Raw genomic sequence first — 17,406 nt, 5'->3', positions numbered from 1 at the left:
AATTACTGTACTACAGCCAAAATAATTTTACTGCACTGCACTGTAGATTTTAAAATTTTATATCCAATTAATCACATATTTCAAAATTTTAGTTCGATTTTAAAGCTCAACTAAAAATTACTATAATTTCTTACGAAGTAAAATTATGAGGAATATTTCCAACATATTTTCACTCTAAAATAAAATTTTCTTTTCTTTTCACAATTTTATTCAAAATCCAGACAAATTAAAAAAAATAATTAACATGATAAAAGACTATTTCTATTTTATTTTTTTTCTTTGACAATATTTTTGCAATTATTTTCATAATTTTTGGCGTCTTTATAAAATTTTCTCAAGAATATCAAAGATGATTCTCATCTCAAACCTTTTAACACAGCATGACGGACTGACACTGCGCGACTAGCTATTCCTGCTGTCTTAAATTTATAATTTCCGGACATTTGTATTACATTACGAGGAGGGATCAAGTTACAACACTTGAAAGTTACAACATTTATTTTTTTTCATTTTCAAAGTCCAAATCGTCGATTCAAACCGCTAGATATTCAATCTATATTAAAATGTGCTTGGAGATCAAATTTTACATTTTTGAAATTTTTTTGCTATTTATTAAGATGGGTACAAAATCGCTGTTTTTATTAAAATTCTGCACCATTAAAAAACAACGATTTTGTATCCATCTTAATAAATAGCAAAAAAATTTCAAAAATGTAAAATTTGGTCTCCAAGCACATTTTAATATAGATTGAATATCTAGCGGTTTGGATCGACGATTTGGACTTTGAAAATAAATAAAAAATAGATGTTGTAACTTTGTTGTAACTCGATCCCTCCTCATTACATAATCATGGGTTATTAATAAAAAAAGTTACAAAAAAAAAACTAAAACTTCACAAATGAAAATATTAAGAAAAAATCAGATCTCTAAAAAAAAAAAAAAAATAGCGGACCGCCCAGAACTCTGGCGGTCGGGTCCCTAGCGGACCGCCCGTGTCCCTGGCGGTCCGCTATAGAAGTGGACCGCCAGCAACCCTGGCGGTTTGGTTATATTTGAAAAAACTCAGATTTTGAAGTTATTTTTGTAAAAAACTTTTTTTTAGGTTATTAATAAAAATGGCCGTACCTTTTGCCTTATGATTTTTTCATGATTTTTTTTTCATTTTTTTATTCTAAAATTTGGAATACCTTATTAGTTTTCTAAAATCAATGTTGTAAAAAACGTTTGTTTAGGCCGATTAGTTGTTGTTTTGGGGATACTGGGCAGATTTTTTTTTAAATACCCAAAAAAAAATTATTTTATTAAAAATAAGCAGGTTCTGAGTAGAATTTTAAAAATACCCAGGCTGCAGATTTTTTCTGCGCTCCGAAATTTTTATTCTGGATCACAGAAAAAATTCACGCCCCAAATTTTTTTTTTTTTTAGAACTTTTTATTCATAGCGCGGATTTTTTCTGCGGCCTGGATTTTTTTTTTTTAGCCTAACTTTGCACCTCTGGTTAACATACCAAAACACCTTCAAAAATCATGAAAATTAACCGACATGCATTCTTGACTTCATAGAAGAAGACTGTGAAGTTTCATACAAAATTTCAAAACAGATCGTGAGATATCGGCTCTCAAAAATTGCCCGAACTGCTGAAAGAGTGCTTCTGAGCCCAAATTTTGAGAGCCGATATCTCACGATCTGTTCTGAGATATTGTATGAAACTTCACAGCCTTGTTCTATGAATTAAAAAATGCATGTCTGTAAATTTTCATGATTTTTGAAGGTGTTTTGATATGTTAATAAGAGGTGTAAATTTGGGCTCAGAAGCACTCCTTCAGCAGTTCGGGTAATTTTTGAGAGCCGATATCTCACGATCTGTTTTGAAATTTTGTATGAAACTTCACAGTCTTCTTCTATGAAGTCAACAATGCATGTCGGTTAATTTTCATGATTTTTGAAGGTGTTTTGGTATGTTAACCAGAGATGCAAAGTTAGGCTAAAAAAAAAAAATCCAGGCCGCAGAAAAAATCCGCGCTATGAATAAAAAGTTCTAAAAAAAAAAAAAAATTTTGGGCGTGAATTTTTTCTGTGATCCAGAATAAAAATTTCGGAGCGCAGAAAAAATCTGCGGCCTGGGTATTTTTAAAATTCTACTCAGAACCTGCTTATTTTTAATAAAATAATTTTTTTTTGGATATTTAAAAAAAAATCTGCCCAGTATCCCCAAAACAACAATGCATGTCGGTAATGCATGTCGGTAAATTTTCATGATTTTTGAAGGTTTTTTGATATGTTAACCAGAGGTGCAAAGTTGGGCTAAAAAAAATAAAATCCGGGCCGCAGAAAAAATCCGCGCTCGGAATAAAAAATTCTAAAAAAAAAAATTCGGGGCGCGAATTTTTTCTGCGACCCGGAATAAAAATTTTGGGATGCGGAAAAAATCTGCGGCCTGGGTATTTTTAAAATTCCACTCAGAACCAGGTTATTTTTAATAAAATAATTTTTTTTTTGGATATTTAAAAAAAAATCGGGATACTGGGCTACGTGTTATTTGGAAGTAGCAATTTAATTAAGGTGATCAATATATGAAAGGGAATGGGTCCACATGTCATTTATTTGGATATTGAAATAATTGACATGTTGAAACGGAGGGGGGACGGAAAGAAAAAGAAAAAAATAAAATAAATAAAAGTTTTTCTATAAAAGAACATTGGTGCATCACAAATTCATTCATTCAGACCCAACGCTCGACGCACAATCTCCATGGCATCTACTCCTCTTGCTCTAAAAATCATGGAGACATCCCTGGTGGCTCCTCAGCTAGGCACCACACCTAGCCACGCATCTCTCCCGTTCACCTTCCTCGACATCTTCTGGCTAAACAAATCTTCAGTCGACCGGCTCTTCTTCTATCCGTACCGCCACCCCACTGCGCATTTTCTGTCCTCTCATCTCCCCTCCCTCAAGCATTCTCTCTCGCTCACACTCACAGCATACTACCCCCTGGCCGGTGGTTACCGTCGAAAGCTTGGCACCGATGACGAGATTGTGCTTCACTATAATGAAGGTGATGGTGTGTGTTTCACCGTGGCAGAGTGTGTCGACCACCGGTTCGAAGATCTTGCAAGCGACCATGAACGTGATGTATCACATCTAGATTGTTTAGTCCCGCTGTTACCTAAACCGAAGGATGACGAGGAGTCCAAACCAGTTTTGGCCGTGCAGGTGACAGTCTTTCCCGAGCAGGGTATAGTTATCGGGACATCGGTGCATCACGTGGTGTGTGATGGAACGACCTCCATGCAATTCATGCACACCTGGGCTAAGACATGTTTGTCAGGAACTGTGTTGTCTTCTCAGGTTCCGATTTTTGATCGGTCGTTAGTTCCCGATCCTTCTAACCTCTACTCCTTTTTCTACAGTGAAATTCAAAATGTGCTTAAATCTGCTCCAGAAGGCATTGACAAGAACAACACTGGTTCCAACCTTGTTGTCGCCGCATTCACATTCGAGAAACGACATATCCAAAGGCTGAAGCAACTAATTTTAAACAAGGCTGAGCAAAGAAAGATAAGCTCTTTCCATTGCTCAACAATAGTCATAGCGTTTGCTTATGTCTGGACCTGTTATGTTCGAGCAAAAGGCATCGACAGCAGCAAGAGAGCTGGTATGGGGATACCGGCCGATGTCAGAGCAAGGATACAACCGCCAATCCCAACAGAGTACTTTGGGAATTGTATTGCACTTTGCTTCGCCTCAGCTAATGTCGCCGACTTGGTTCAAGATGACGGGATTGTAGTAGCAGCTGAGGCTATAGGCAAAGCAGTTGCACAATCGAGCGAGAGTTTGAAATCAGCACGGAATTGGATGCGAGAAGCTGCCGCCTTTAAGGTTGTGCCATTTCTCAAAGTAGCCGGGTCACCAAAGTTTAGAGTATATGATGTTGACTTTGGATTTGGGAGGCCGATGAAGGTGGAAATCGTGTCGGCCACAAAGACAGGTGCCATGTCAGTGGCAGAGAGCAGAGACGAGCAAGGAGGCATCCAAATCGGCATTGGATTTCCGAAAGAGGAGATGGATTACTTCGAGAAATGTTTCTTAGATGGTTGTGCAATACTTCAGTTCTACTTCTATCTAACTTTCTTAAGTTTATTAATAACGCATCCATTTTTGTTCATTTGTGTTGTTCTATATTTTGTCTGGGTTAAAAGTAGGAAGAGATTGAATTTTGCCAGGTTGGCCTTTTATTTTGGCATACCTTTTTTTTAATTATTCCTCGGTAGAGTGGGAAAAATGGCACGGCACATTTGTCCGATAAGTGTTGTGACTTGCGTGTTCAGTGCTGTGATCATTCGCGTACCGTGACTATCTTTTGAAACTTTAGTACGGCACGGTACGTAGTCACGTGTAATTAAGACTATTAGCTATTGATTAAATGGTGAATCTCAAATAAACTAACTTAAATTATGATTAAATGGTAACGTGAGTCACACAAGGCATGTTTGGTCACGGCACGTTTAGGCACGGCGTGACTCACGTGTCGTGACCATTCGCGTGTTGTACCACCTCTTGATATTTTAGTTATGGCACGGCAAGGCACGAGACCAAAGTAACGACGTGTTAGTCACGGCACAGCACGACACGACACGTTTTTTCCACTCTACAATTCAGTATGGAATATCTATATACTCAAGAATTCAGAAACTGATAATGGGCCTAGATTTTAATGTGCTTGTAATTTTGCCAAGAGATACTGGGTTTAAATGATGAATACAAATAATTGTAACTACAAAAGATCCAATCACAAGAGCACCAGATTAGCAGCCCAATTGGTAGATCCAATCACAAGAGAAAAGTTCCATATATAAAGAGCGCACTTTTTTTAACAAGCAATGACAGCACAAGATTAGCAGCCCAATTAATTGGTTCAATCAAAAGATGAAACTATTTGATTGAATAAATTAAACCTATAGTTCAATTCTAACGCTTGGAGATAAGAGGGAAATGACATTTTGATGGACCAGAGAGAGGTTGAATCTGACTGACAAATGAGCCCATCATCTTGCTCTTCTTTTATTTTGTGCTGTGAGGACCTAAATTGACTTCTGTTGTTATTCTAAAGGGATCACAGGAGACTGCTATTTCTATCTCAATCTTTCAAAGTTTTTCAAGCGTGAATCTCAAGAAAAAAAATTTGTGCCCGAATCTCAACAAAAATCAACGGCTGGGATCAAAATAACATAATCATGTTATCCCTTTAAAATAACAGCAGATTTATTTCCACATAAGTACATCTCCTCAATTAGTACAGTAATATCAATAATTCTACTAAAATTTCTTCATTAATAGCAACATTAAAATGTTTGTAATAACAAACTGATCCTTTACCAAAAAAAAAAACAAAAAAAATATCAAAGAAGAACTTATAAGAAATTTTGCATATATTGGTCATCGCTTGAATTTTTCCGTGTTAAATTCGTCTAACTAAATGTGTAATAAGTCAGAATGCTTAATTCACTACTACAAAAAAAACTTCTATATCGGTTTAAATCGCGTTCCGTCATTAGATTTTGAACCATTGCATATCGCCCCGATAGGAAATGTACACACATATGCTATCGGCTCAAAATAAATGACATTAATCAATATACCATCGACAACGCACATTCGGCCATCGGGTTTGACGAACCCAATGCTATCGCTTTTGTTTCACCACCGATGGCAAATGTGATTAATGCTGTCTACTGAATTTCAATAGCCGATTGTAATAATGTTTTGCACCATCTATTTTGTTTATGTTGGCATTGGCAAATCCTAATTTTCTAGCGGGTTATTAATTTCTGGGCCGATGGTGATATATATAATTATTATCATTTTTTACTATTAATTATTATATTACATTAGCTAGCAAAGCAACAATAAACATGCATGCACTCATTCCATACCCATCTCTGAACCAATAATTATAAAAAAAAGTTTACAACAATTATTAACCAACAAGCGCTAACAACATCACACATACAACCAATAAACACAACAATAGTTCATTGTACCAAAAAAACAAACTGTTATTACCACACAATTATTAAAACCAACAACAAATTAATTAAGTGTTAGAACATAAGAACCTGAAAACAATAACTGTTTTAAACCACAGACAACAACTTGTCAAATCCTCCTACTGCCAAGTACCCGGACTCCCACAAATTACTTTGTGTGTGGCTTTGATCAAATGTGTATTGTTTAAAATAAGATCTAATTAGTAGAATTAGAACTTCAAATAAGTTGCAAGGAAATACTCGATTAAGTAATTTCTTACCTGAAACATTCTGACCTCTAGTGCTCTTTTCCCCGGCGTATGCCGATCTCCCCGGGAGATGTATGACTTAAAAGCCCTTGAATTATTAAAGGTCAGTATACGGTATGTACCTAGAAGTAGGCAATGGGAAGTACTTTGCATTTTATATTATATGTATTTTGCTTACTGCTGTAATACATGAACAATGTAAAACTCCCGGTCATTATTATTTGGCACCAGGTCCAGCAAGTAGGCAATATTCTATCTTAGGATAATAACAAGAAGCCTCCAACTTTCCCTACAATTTAAGTAATAAAATAATATTCTTATCTTGTTAAGAATAGACAATAAACATGAGTATAATTAGCAGCTTATCCATCTTTGTGGCATGGTAAGAATACAAGATTTTTATCCTACAACTTTAAGCAAGAATCGGTCAAGTACGAAAGAGAATGTTCACCAGCATATTTAATAGATGTGTCGCTAAGCTGACTGGGGTCCAGGAAACCAATGTCAACATTATTTTGGGCACCTTTAGGAATTAGTTTCATGCAATACTTGAAAATAGTCAGTGTCAGAATGAAATAAATGAGATGATTGTAAAAATAATAGATCTGTTTATAATAATAAATACTCACATCGTCCAGACTTGGATAATAGAGACGTCGATGTCGTTAAAAGTCATAAAATCATGGAGATCTTTGAAATCCATTGTTATCTGAAAGCTCTCATCCCGTAAAGCTCTCAGCCTGATAAATAGGCGGAAGGCTCCTCTTTCGGATAGTGGCATCGCAAAATATATGTCATGCATTAGTTTAAATTCCAAGCCCAGTTTGTCCAATGCCTCCTGATTTACAAGCGGGACCTGACCCCATATTCCTTCTACATGTATTGGCCATCTCGGTAGCACCAATTCGGTAATACTTGATGGACTTAAATGAGTACTACTAACTTTTAGTATATAAAATATATACTTAGTTACCACAATTCTACTTTGTCATATTACAAGCACATAATCATATCGTATAATAGTGTCGGGTGTCAATCCACAAGGATAAATCTCTAAGGCCATGTTTGGTTGTGGAGTAAGAGGTGGAGTAAACCCATTACTCCATGTTTAAGGAGCCAAACGAGGAGTAACATAGGCTGTTTAAGATGGAGTAAGATTTGAGCTAAACCGGAGTAACTTACACCACCTAGAGAGGTGGTTTAGCTTACTCCACCAAACATGATTAACTTACTCCGGTTTAGCTTGGAGTAAGAAATTTAATCTGGTTTAACTTTACTCCACAACCAAACATGACCTAAGTATTTAACAACTTAACACTAGTCTAGGTTCTTAGGTTTGTTTAGGTTGCGTGTATAATAAATAATTAATAATAATAATATAAGTATAGGGTGATTTTACAGTTTACTCTGGCGATGGTTTAGGGGAGATGCTAATTACTATAAGCCAAGAATAGGGATCCTCTAGGGTTTTAGATGAAATCCTTCTAATTATCTCAATACATATTTATGGCACTCATGACTACCCGTATATGGTCTTCTGTCACTATCGTATACGGCCCCACATACGGCCTTCTGTCACTACCACATGCAGTATAGACCACCCCGCAGATAGAGCCGCATACCGGTACTATTATTCCCTACGGATGCCTTGGTTTGGTTCTATGCATATTTGAAAGGTTCTCCGACTCTAAGGTCGGCTTGTGGGGGACAATTCAGATTATCACATAATGTAATATAATTAAACCACTCACACTAATCTAATTAATTACATTCCCCTATTACTTGCTAAGTAATAACCTTAAACCCTACTTATTACAAGTAATAAATAAATTCCTAACTATAATTCGAGATGAGTTCTAATCTATATCATGTTAAGGGAGTCCATTGGGTTCTAACCCTAGTCTTTGAACCGCTGCCAAGCCTCGTTAGCCAAAGTGTTTATAGTACTTACTTGTATCCCCTCTCATACCGAGGTACAGTGACTTAACACCTATAGGTATGTGGAGGACATTTGCATATAGTAGACATAACTATGTATGCAAGGATATATTTCAACATCATTCAAAGAATAACAAAATCTCAAATAGACATAAAAGAAAAATAAATATAATAAAAAGATAATATATAATTCATTACATCCAAACCCTAGAGAGGAGAAGCTTAGCTACTCAAAGCCATGATAAAATAAAAAAAATTAAATAAGAAATACATAACCTAAAACCTAGAGAAACATCTTTCTTAGATGACGTATTCTTCTTCCTCCTTGGACTTCGAGCGCTTCCCTTCTCCAACTCCAGAATTTACACACACTATTCTACTCTAATCTATGGACTTACACAACTAAAATATGCACACTAAATCCTATTACATAAGGGGTTTATATAGTAATCCTAAGGGTGTAGCCATGGAGAGCACGGAGGTCAATTTTAGGCTTCATTTTCGGCCTAAATATGACATTTTTGCTTCATTTTCGGCCTAAATATGCAACTTTTTCCAAAACCTACCAAAATAGCCTAAAAACACGTTTGCGGTAAATAATTCAGAAAAATAGCTACTTTGCATATATTTTTTTTCGGCATTTTCTGTACTTAAAGGTAATGATTTTCGCTATATAAATTGACGTTATCACAGTTTTATCCAAATAATTGCTTCGCTTAGCCACTTGTGTCGCCTTATTTGAAGTCAAGAATGCATGTCGGTAAATTTTCATGATTTTTGAAAGTGTTTTGATATGTTAATCGGTGCAAATTTGGGCTCAGAAACACTCCTTCAGCAGTTCGGGCAATTTGTGAGAGCGGATATCTCACGATCTGTTTTGAGATTTTGTATGAAACTTCACAGTCTTATTCTATGAAGTCAACAATGCATGTCGGTAAATTTTCATGATTTTTGAAGGTGTTTTGATATGTTAACCAGAGGTGCAAAGTTGGGCTAAAAAATAAAAAAAAATAAAAAAATTTCAAACCATAAGGAAATCTTACGGTTTGAAAAAAAAAATTTTAAAAAAAAAAATCCAAACCGTAAGGAAATCTTACGGTTGAATTTTTAATTCAAACCGTAAAATTTCCTTACGGTTTGGGCAAAAATATAATTTTGCCAAACATCTGGTTATTTATAATAAAATATTAATAAATTTGGATATTTTTAAAAAACTCGGGATTGTAATCATTTATCTAAACATAAATTATGGACAAATTATTTTTTTATCAATTTTTTTATTTTTTTAGTGTAAAATAAGTTTCTGGTCAAAAAATCTGAGTCGATACTGACCGATACACTGATCCCGAATCAGTATCAGCCAAGACCGATCCCGATACCGATACTGATTTTTCCTTCTATGCTTTATCGGCCTCCCAAATCCAAAGTCAACATTACATGCTCCAAACTAATTTGGTGATGCTGCAACGGTGAGAAACGGCACTCCCTTAAAGGCGGCTATATTAATTCTCGCATCCAATTCCATGCTGTTTTCAAACTCTCGCTTGATTGTGCAACTGCTTTGACAAGAACATGTGAATAGATTAAATGCAAAAGCTGAAATAAATTGACTGGTGCACGTGCTGGACATGCATGGAATTAAACTACATCAACATCGGTTGCAATTTATTAAATCAATATGTTCCACCCACTGTCATCTAGGACCCACCCACCTAACCACTTACCACATGGCTTGACCAATCAATCAATTTTCTTGCTATAATTGGTAAAAAAAATGTCATTTTCTTGGACTATAGTCGATATATTGCATTCAGCGTAAACACAAAATAGTTATCTAACCAGAAAGCTCCCTATGAAAATCAGAAAAGTTGAGATAATGCAGAGGGTACAACGGATTTTTTTTTTAAAAAAAAAAATAGAACTAAATTTAATATTTTCAACTGAACAAGCATCATTGAATTATTTTTTATAAAAAAATAAATCCTGTGATCCTGTGGATCGGTGGAGAAAAAATGCATTTGCATGGAGCCATTTGCTATTTTTTTTCTGACAGAATCATAAAATGACTCCATTGATCCTGCAGATCGGTGGAGTTTTTTTATAAAAAAAAAATGCAATGGTGCTTGTTCAGTTGAAAATATTAAATTTTATTTTATTTTAAAAAAAAATCGGGTACAACCGAATTCTTTACCACTTGCAATTGTAGGTAAATTTTTTTGTTTGGAATTATAAATTGTAGTTTTATTTAACATAATCTTGCATTATTTGATTGTGATATACCATACATATAAATTCTTTCTCCAGACTCTAAAAAAAAAAAAAAAAAAATTCCGCGCTCGGAATAAAAAATTCGGAGCGCGGAAAAAATCTGCGGCCTGGGTATTTTTAAAATTCCACTCAAAATCTGATTATTTTTAATAAAATAATTTTTTTTGTGAGCATTTTAAAAAAAATCAGGACAGATTGTAAGTTTCATTTTTATTACATTGGCGGATAGTAAGTTTTCCAGTGCTTTCTCCGAAGCATATTCTTTGCGGAGTTATTCCGTGCGGATTTTTTAATTTGGTCCGTTCGTTTCGGATCGGAAAGATCAGATTGAAAATATCGTGAGAATTTATTTTTTCAATTCGAATAAGATTTAATCTTTTCCGTTCGATCCAAAACGAACGTATTAGATTAAATCCTCCGCACAGGTCCGCACGGAACTCCGCAGAGAATACTATTCCTCCGTGTTTTCTCCTGCGCCGATTGAAATAGTAAACATTCAATTGGCGGATAGTAAAACAGTAAATTTTCTTCTCCTATGCCGATTGAAAGTTTCCTTTTTCTCCTGCGCCGATTGAGACTCCCAAATTCGAAATTTCTGCTCTTGTTTCTTCTCCTGCGCCGATTGTTTGCTCAACCTACGACAGCACAGCCGGCTGAGACGCGATCCAGGTCCAAGTCACCCCTACGACAGCACAGTTGGCTGAGACTCGGTTTAGGTTAGTGAGAATCTGTCACTTTTGCTTTGAATCGGCTGAAATCGGAGTAAAACTAGGTTAACTCGGCCGAGTTAAGCATTGTTCATCCGAGTTTCTCAATAAAACTCGCATAGGTACAAGACTCATGTAAAAGTCGGCCTGGTGCTGTCCGATTCCATTCCATTACTTTTCTTTATTGAAGCTCACTTTGCATTTACCTACAAATAAGCACACATTGTGTAGATTATCCTGGAACCTAGCACTTGAAAGGATTGTATTCCTTTTCCTGCTCCTTCTAAAGATTTGTATTTATTTCCTGCATTATTTATCCGGATCAACGGTACTGTTCCAATTTCCTTAATACTCCAATTTAATTATCCTTGATTTTGGTACTAGAAGTGATGAACAAAGATATGATTTATAAAATATCAACAATTACTCTCTTTCTCCTTTCTTTCTCACCTTTTGCCATCCCAATAGATACCTCACTGAGAGCTAAAAACCTTACTGATGGAGAGACTCTTGTCTCACCAAAATCCGTATTTGAGCTCGGGTTCTTCAGCCCTGGTTCATCCAGAAAACGTTTCATGGGTGTATGGTTCACAGTCTCGCCAGACACTGTTGTATGGGTCGCAAACAGAGATTATCCCTTGGACAACACCTCTGGCACACTAACCTTAAATAAGAGAGGGTCAATAATGCTATATGACTCAACAGGAAGGACCGTATGGTCATCTAGCTCTAACTCCTCAAGTGATGCCAATAATTTCAGTCCAATATTGGAGCTGAATGATTCTGGAAATCTTATACTTAAAGATCAAATGACCAATAGTATCATATGGCAAAGTTTTGATCATCCAACAAATACATTGCTTCCAGGCATGAAAATTGGCAAAAACTTGAGGACTGGCTTTGAGACATCTCTCTCTTCCTGGAAAAGCAGTGATGACCCATCAGAAGGTAACTACATGTATGAAATGGACACTGAAGGTGCTCCTGAGATTATTGTATGGGACCGTTCGCAGATATTTAGTCGTGCTGGTATTTGGAATGGAGAATATTTTAGTGCGGCACCCCAGATGTCAACTTATAAAGACATGTTTAATTTCACATTTGTGTGGGATCAAGATGAGGTGTCATATGGATTTGAAGCTAAGTCCAACTCGACCTTGGCCCGATTAGTCCTGAACGAAACTGGTGTAGTTCAACGTTTTGTCTGGGATCAACCTCATCAGGCCTGGAACTTGTTCTGGTCAAAACCGAAAGATGAGTGCAGCCAATTTGCAAGGTGTGGACCTTTCAGTATTTGCCAGCGTACTGATATGCAAGTCTGTAGTTGTCTGAGAGGATTTGAGCCACTGACACCAACAGAGTGGTACATGAGAAACACTTCAGGTGGGTGTAAACGCACGGTACCTTTAGGTTGTAGTGCTAATAGTGATGGGTTTTATGTTATTGATGGAGTAGAGGTACCATATTCACATAATGCAACTGCTGATGCGAGCATCAGTGTTAAGGAGTGCAGGAGAAGATGCTTGATGAATTGCTCATGCATGGCATATGCCCCCTTGGATATCAGTGGAGAAGGGAGTGGCTGTGTTATGTGGGAAACAGTGCTTACTGATACTAAGAACATTGGTGGCCAACAAGTTCTTTATGTGAAGGTTTCAAAGTCTGAGCTTGGTGAGTTTTCCCTCTATTTTCATTTTCCTTGTAGATTCATGACTTGTAGGGATTCTTTTAAGCATTTTTTTTTCTTGTGAGGGAATCACAGTTCTGGTTTAGCAATAACAACTATGGTAATAGTAAGTTACAGTAAATAAGAGTTTGAGAAGCTATATTTAATGCATTTTTCTTTAATATTACCAAATAAAAAAAAAATCACTTTCCAATTTAGATTTTAAGAAAGTACTGTCTTTTAATGTAGGTACAAATCATAGAAAATGGAGGGCAGTAATTATTGGAATAATATCAGGTAGCATAATATTTGTGCTCCTAATATCTTCAATTGTATATCTACTATGGAGGAAAAAGATGAGATATACAAAACAAGGTAACTGTAGTGATTTAAGTCACAGCTGATTAATCCGACTATTCTGACTAACCCAACCAGCCTGACCCGAAAAATTACTATTATAGAACTTGGTTGCTTAGATATGGATTGTATTTTGATAAATCCGGCAAATAAATTTTGGATATATATCTTGTAAAACAGTTGAGTAAACCCAACCCAACCCAACCATAGTACAACATTTTTCTTAAGAAAAGTTACTTGTACATAAGTAAAATAGTAATATTATTGTAGAAATTATGTCACTATTGTTATAGAAATTATGTGGATATTGTTAATTTTGATGTTTCAAAATAAAACTCTCTGCTATATTGTTAGTTAAAGTATATTACATTCTTATTTGTATTTATTCCAATTATAACTTATTGGTTCTTATGATTTTTAGAAATGTTTTATTTTTAGATGAAACCCACTGAACTCACAAAACCCCATGTTAGAACTCACAAAACCCCATCTAACATGAAACTCTGATGAATGATTTATATCTTAACTGGAATCAGTTACGGATAAAATTTTTGTAACCCAACTAAAGAAAATTGGATTAACAATCTCAATGAAACCCAACCAACCCGACCCATTTATAACAAAGATTGCAGATCCAAATAAAATTTTCTGCTTTCAGACATCTTTCTACTTATGCAGCTATATCTTCTACCACAGGTAAAAACATGAAGTTTTCCGAGCGAAATGAGTTGTTCCAAGGAACAGATCTCCCTGTCTTTGACATGGACATGATTTTACAAGCGACAGATAACTTTTCAAATACAAATAAATTAGGAGAAGGTGGATTTGCCATTGTCTATAAGGTACTCCTTGCTATTTGTTTTAAGGCTCACATGTTTGTTCATAAGAAATACTCATGATTCACTCCTTTATGTAATTGCTTATTACTATAAAAAATAAAATTATTTGAAAAATAGTCAAGGAAAAAATAATGCTGCAAAAACAAACTATCTGTTATTTACATTTTTGAAAGCATCCTCCAGTCCTTGTGCTATTAAAATCAAAAGGCACTCACAATCACAAAACATGCTAGGGTCAATTGCCTTCTGGCCAAGAAATCGCAGTGAAAAGGCTATCAAGAGAATCCCACCAAGGATTAAACGAGTTCAAGAACGAAGTCTTGCTGGTTGCAAAGCTACAGCATAGGAACCTTGTTAGACTCCTTGGATGCTGCATTGACGACAATGAGAGAGTATTGATTTATGAGTTCATGACCAACAAAAGTTTAGACTTTTATATCTTTGGTATGCATCTATTTATCATTCTAAACCTTTTCCTCATCTTCCATCAATTCAACAATTACAGCTAGATTTCCTCATCTTCCATCAATTCAACAATTACAGCTAGATTCCTCCTACAATTGTTGCATGCAACTATTGAACTGCAAGGGTATTTCATAGTTTGTTAACTCATGTAACAGATGCTACCAGGCGTGCCTCCTTAAATTGGACAATGAGATTAGAAATTATAATTGGCATTGCTAGAGGGCTTCTTTATCTTCATCAAGACTCCAGATTCAACGTAATCCACATGGATCTAAAAGCAGCAAATGTTTTATTAGATGAACAAATGAATCCTAAAATTTCAGATTTCGGCATAGCAAGATTGTTTAATAGAGAGCAGGGAGTGATAAACACGAAAACACTAGTAGGAACTCGGTATGTGTCAATTCAGTTATTCCTCATAGATAAGTTCCACTTGACTAATTTCATGTTGATTATTTTTCATCTTTTATTTCACATATTTGAAGTGGATACATGCCTCCTGAGTATATTTCCGAGGGTGCAATTTCGGTTAAATCTGATGTATATAGCTTTGGAGTTTTACTTCTTGAGATAATAAGTGGCAAGAGAAATCAAGGCAATCAAAACCTTCTTGCTTATGTGAGTGACATGTCACAATTCCAAGAAATAATTTTGCAAGACTTGTATAAATCAAGTCAATTTGTAATACATACTATTATAATAAAAACTGTGTAAATCATCATACAGGCATGGGAATTATGGGAAGAAGGAAACATCATAAAGCTGCTTGACGACGCGATCGATTTCTCAGCCTTCGCAACAGAACTAATGAGATATGTTCATGTGGGTCTATTGTGTGTGCAAGAATGGCCTGATGATAGGCCATTCATGAGCTCTGTTTTCACAATGCTATCAAGTGACACATTGCTACAGGACCCAAAGAAACCCTTGTTTGGTACAATTGGAGGTTTAACCTCAAATTGGTCCCTCCATGAACATGATTCATCAACTGGGGTCTCTGTGGATCATCTGACCATAACCGCAATTGAAGGCCGGTAGATAATCAACGGACTGTAGAACATCTGTTATTATTTCCAAATTTCCTCTAGGTACTTATTGTTAATCTAATTAGTAGTATGGTTCTGGTAGTGACACTATTGGGAAATTCTATTGCCTGATCTGAACTCTCTTTGAATTGTTTCTTTTTTTTAACGGGTCAAAGAGTGCCAAGGATTGAGCACATATAGAACCTAATTAAGCTAGATATGAAATTAATATACAGCATGTAGCTATGCTTAGATCTCCAATACTTGCATTACTCATTGTTTTTGAAATTAAAATCTTTTGCAGGTCAATTGTCAAATTTGAAAAAAATTCTGATAGACAAGTGTTGGTTGTCTGTCCTTTCTCTGACACAACGAACAGAGAAGAAGGATGGATCGGTGATTCTCACTTTTTCTTTGGATTAATCGAGAAATAAAAGCTCTTAGAGAAGATCCTATCTGGGGATGGGAACTGCTACACGTCTGTTCTACCTATTTCTCAAAATTTGGCTTCTAACTTTCTGAAGATTTAAACTTGTAATTGTTACTATCAATACAAGTACAACTGATATAAAATCAGAAAGTCAATATCGTGTACACCCATAAATGAACTTAGACTGCTTCATAATAGATAAACTCATGAAAGGGATGAAGGGGTAAGAAAGAGAGCTATTTTCTAAATTAAGGAGCAAAAATTAGAGAAAAATAATATTTATTTTTTGTCTTGGTTCTTCTTCTATCCCCTCACACCCCATTAATTCCCTTCCAAAATTTTAATTACTTAACAAATAAATTTATTTAGAAAATCCGATCCCCTTTCTTTCCCTCCTCTCCGTTTCCACACATCATTTATTTCACTATCAAAATAAATGGCATGACGGCCCATTAATTTCCTTTCTGTTATAAAATAAAGACAGAGAATATGTAAAAGATAACAATTTATTTATTCATATATTTTTCATGTGTGTACAAAATGAATGAACCATTCATTTTTATATTCATAACACTTTCATATATGTATCACCTTAATTAAATTACTACTTCCATATTAATTAGGTACACGTAGCCTAGTATTCACCTTGCTTCGTACCAACTTCGGAGTAATCTGCAGTATATATGTCAATATGTCATTGGTTAAATGATGAGTTATAGATGCGAACAATTGTGAGAAATGTATTATTAGTTGTAACAATTTAAACGATAAATTAATTCGAACAATATATAACTTAATTTCACATTGTTCAATGTTTACACCAATTAGGTACATCTAGCTAGTGTAGAATATAAACCAGATAGACATACAATTGTTTTATTTTGGACTAATATTTGGTACCAACACTGTTCTATGGCCACCAAATATCCTTATATGTTTGAAATCTGTACCAACACTGATATCTCTTTGCAACAAGTGGTTAACTCACAAGGGGATGCCCTCACTTTTCGTAAGTCATTATATGGGATTCTATATACTGAATGGTTGGAGAATTTAGATATTCTTAGTCATTTATCCTTTATACAGACAAACTTAGCTGGGGATGGGATCCATAAAGAAAATTTACAGTTAGATCTTTATATAAATTTCTCAATTTTAGAGGTATTACCCCTAGAAATGCCACGTTATGGTGGAACGACGGAGAGGGAAGGAGATCGGGAGAAAAAGAAAAAGAAAAAAGACAGCGACAAAAGAAAAATGAGGAGCAAAAGAACTCTCAGGAAGAGAGTCAGATGAACAGCACTGTATCAAGCGAGGAGAGGAGAGCAAGAGAGTCGGATGGAGAGAAAGAGCCCGAGGGTATTTTAGTCATTAATTATTTGGAGTGGCAAAATTAAAAATTAATGAAGTTTAGA

The 17,406-nt window shown here is 35.4% G+C and overlaps 2 protein-coding genes across 2 annotated transcripts; both read left to right on the top strand.

The window, feature by feature from the left end:
• The first annotated feature begins 2,753 nt into the window (after positions 1 to 2,753).
• On the top strand, positions 2,754 to 4,214 carry LOC144547791 (anthocyanin 5-aromatic acyltransferase-like). Its single transcript, XM_078296483.1, has 2 exons — positions 2,754 to 4,094; positions 4,204 to 4,214. Exons 1-2 carry the CDS (start codon positions 2,783 to 2,785, stop codon positions 4,212 to 4,214), a joined length of 1,323 nt encoding a protein of 440 aa, XP_078152609.1. The 5' UTR covers positions 2,754 to 2,782.
• A 6,827-nt stretch (positions 4,215 to 11,041) lies between these two features.
• LOC144548219 (receptor-like serine/threonine-protein kinase SD1-8) lies at positions 11,042 to 16,172 on the top strand. Its single transcript, XM_078296925.1, has 8 exons — positions 11,042 to 12,880; positions 13,125 to 13,250; positions 13,929 to 14,074; positions 14,305 to 14,515; positions 14,692 to 14,929; positions 15,022 to 15,154; positions 15,263 to 15,624; positions 15,866 to 16,172. The coding sequence occupies exons 1-7, from the start codon at positions 11,599 to 11,601 to the stop codon at positions 15,572 to 15,574; spliced, it is 2,448 nt and encodes an 815-aa protein (XP_078153051.1). The 5' UTR covers positions 11,042 to 11,598; the 3' UTR covers positions 15,575 to 15,624; positions 15,866 to 16,172.
• Positions 16,173 to 17,406: the final 1,234 nt, after the last annotated feature.

The sequence above is a fragment of the Carex rostrata genome, chromosome 32 (genome assembly GCF_964058835.1).
Source record: "Carex rostrata chromosome 32, lpCarRost1.2, whole genome shotgun sequence".
Lineage (NCBI taxonomy): Eukaryota > Viridiplantae > Streptophyta > Magnoliopsida > Poales > Cyperaceae > Carex > Carex rostrata.
Note: the sequence above shows the minus strand (reverse complement) of the source record. Positions and strands in the feature narration are given on the sequence as shown.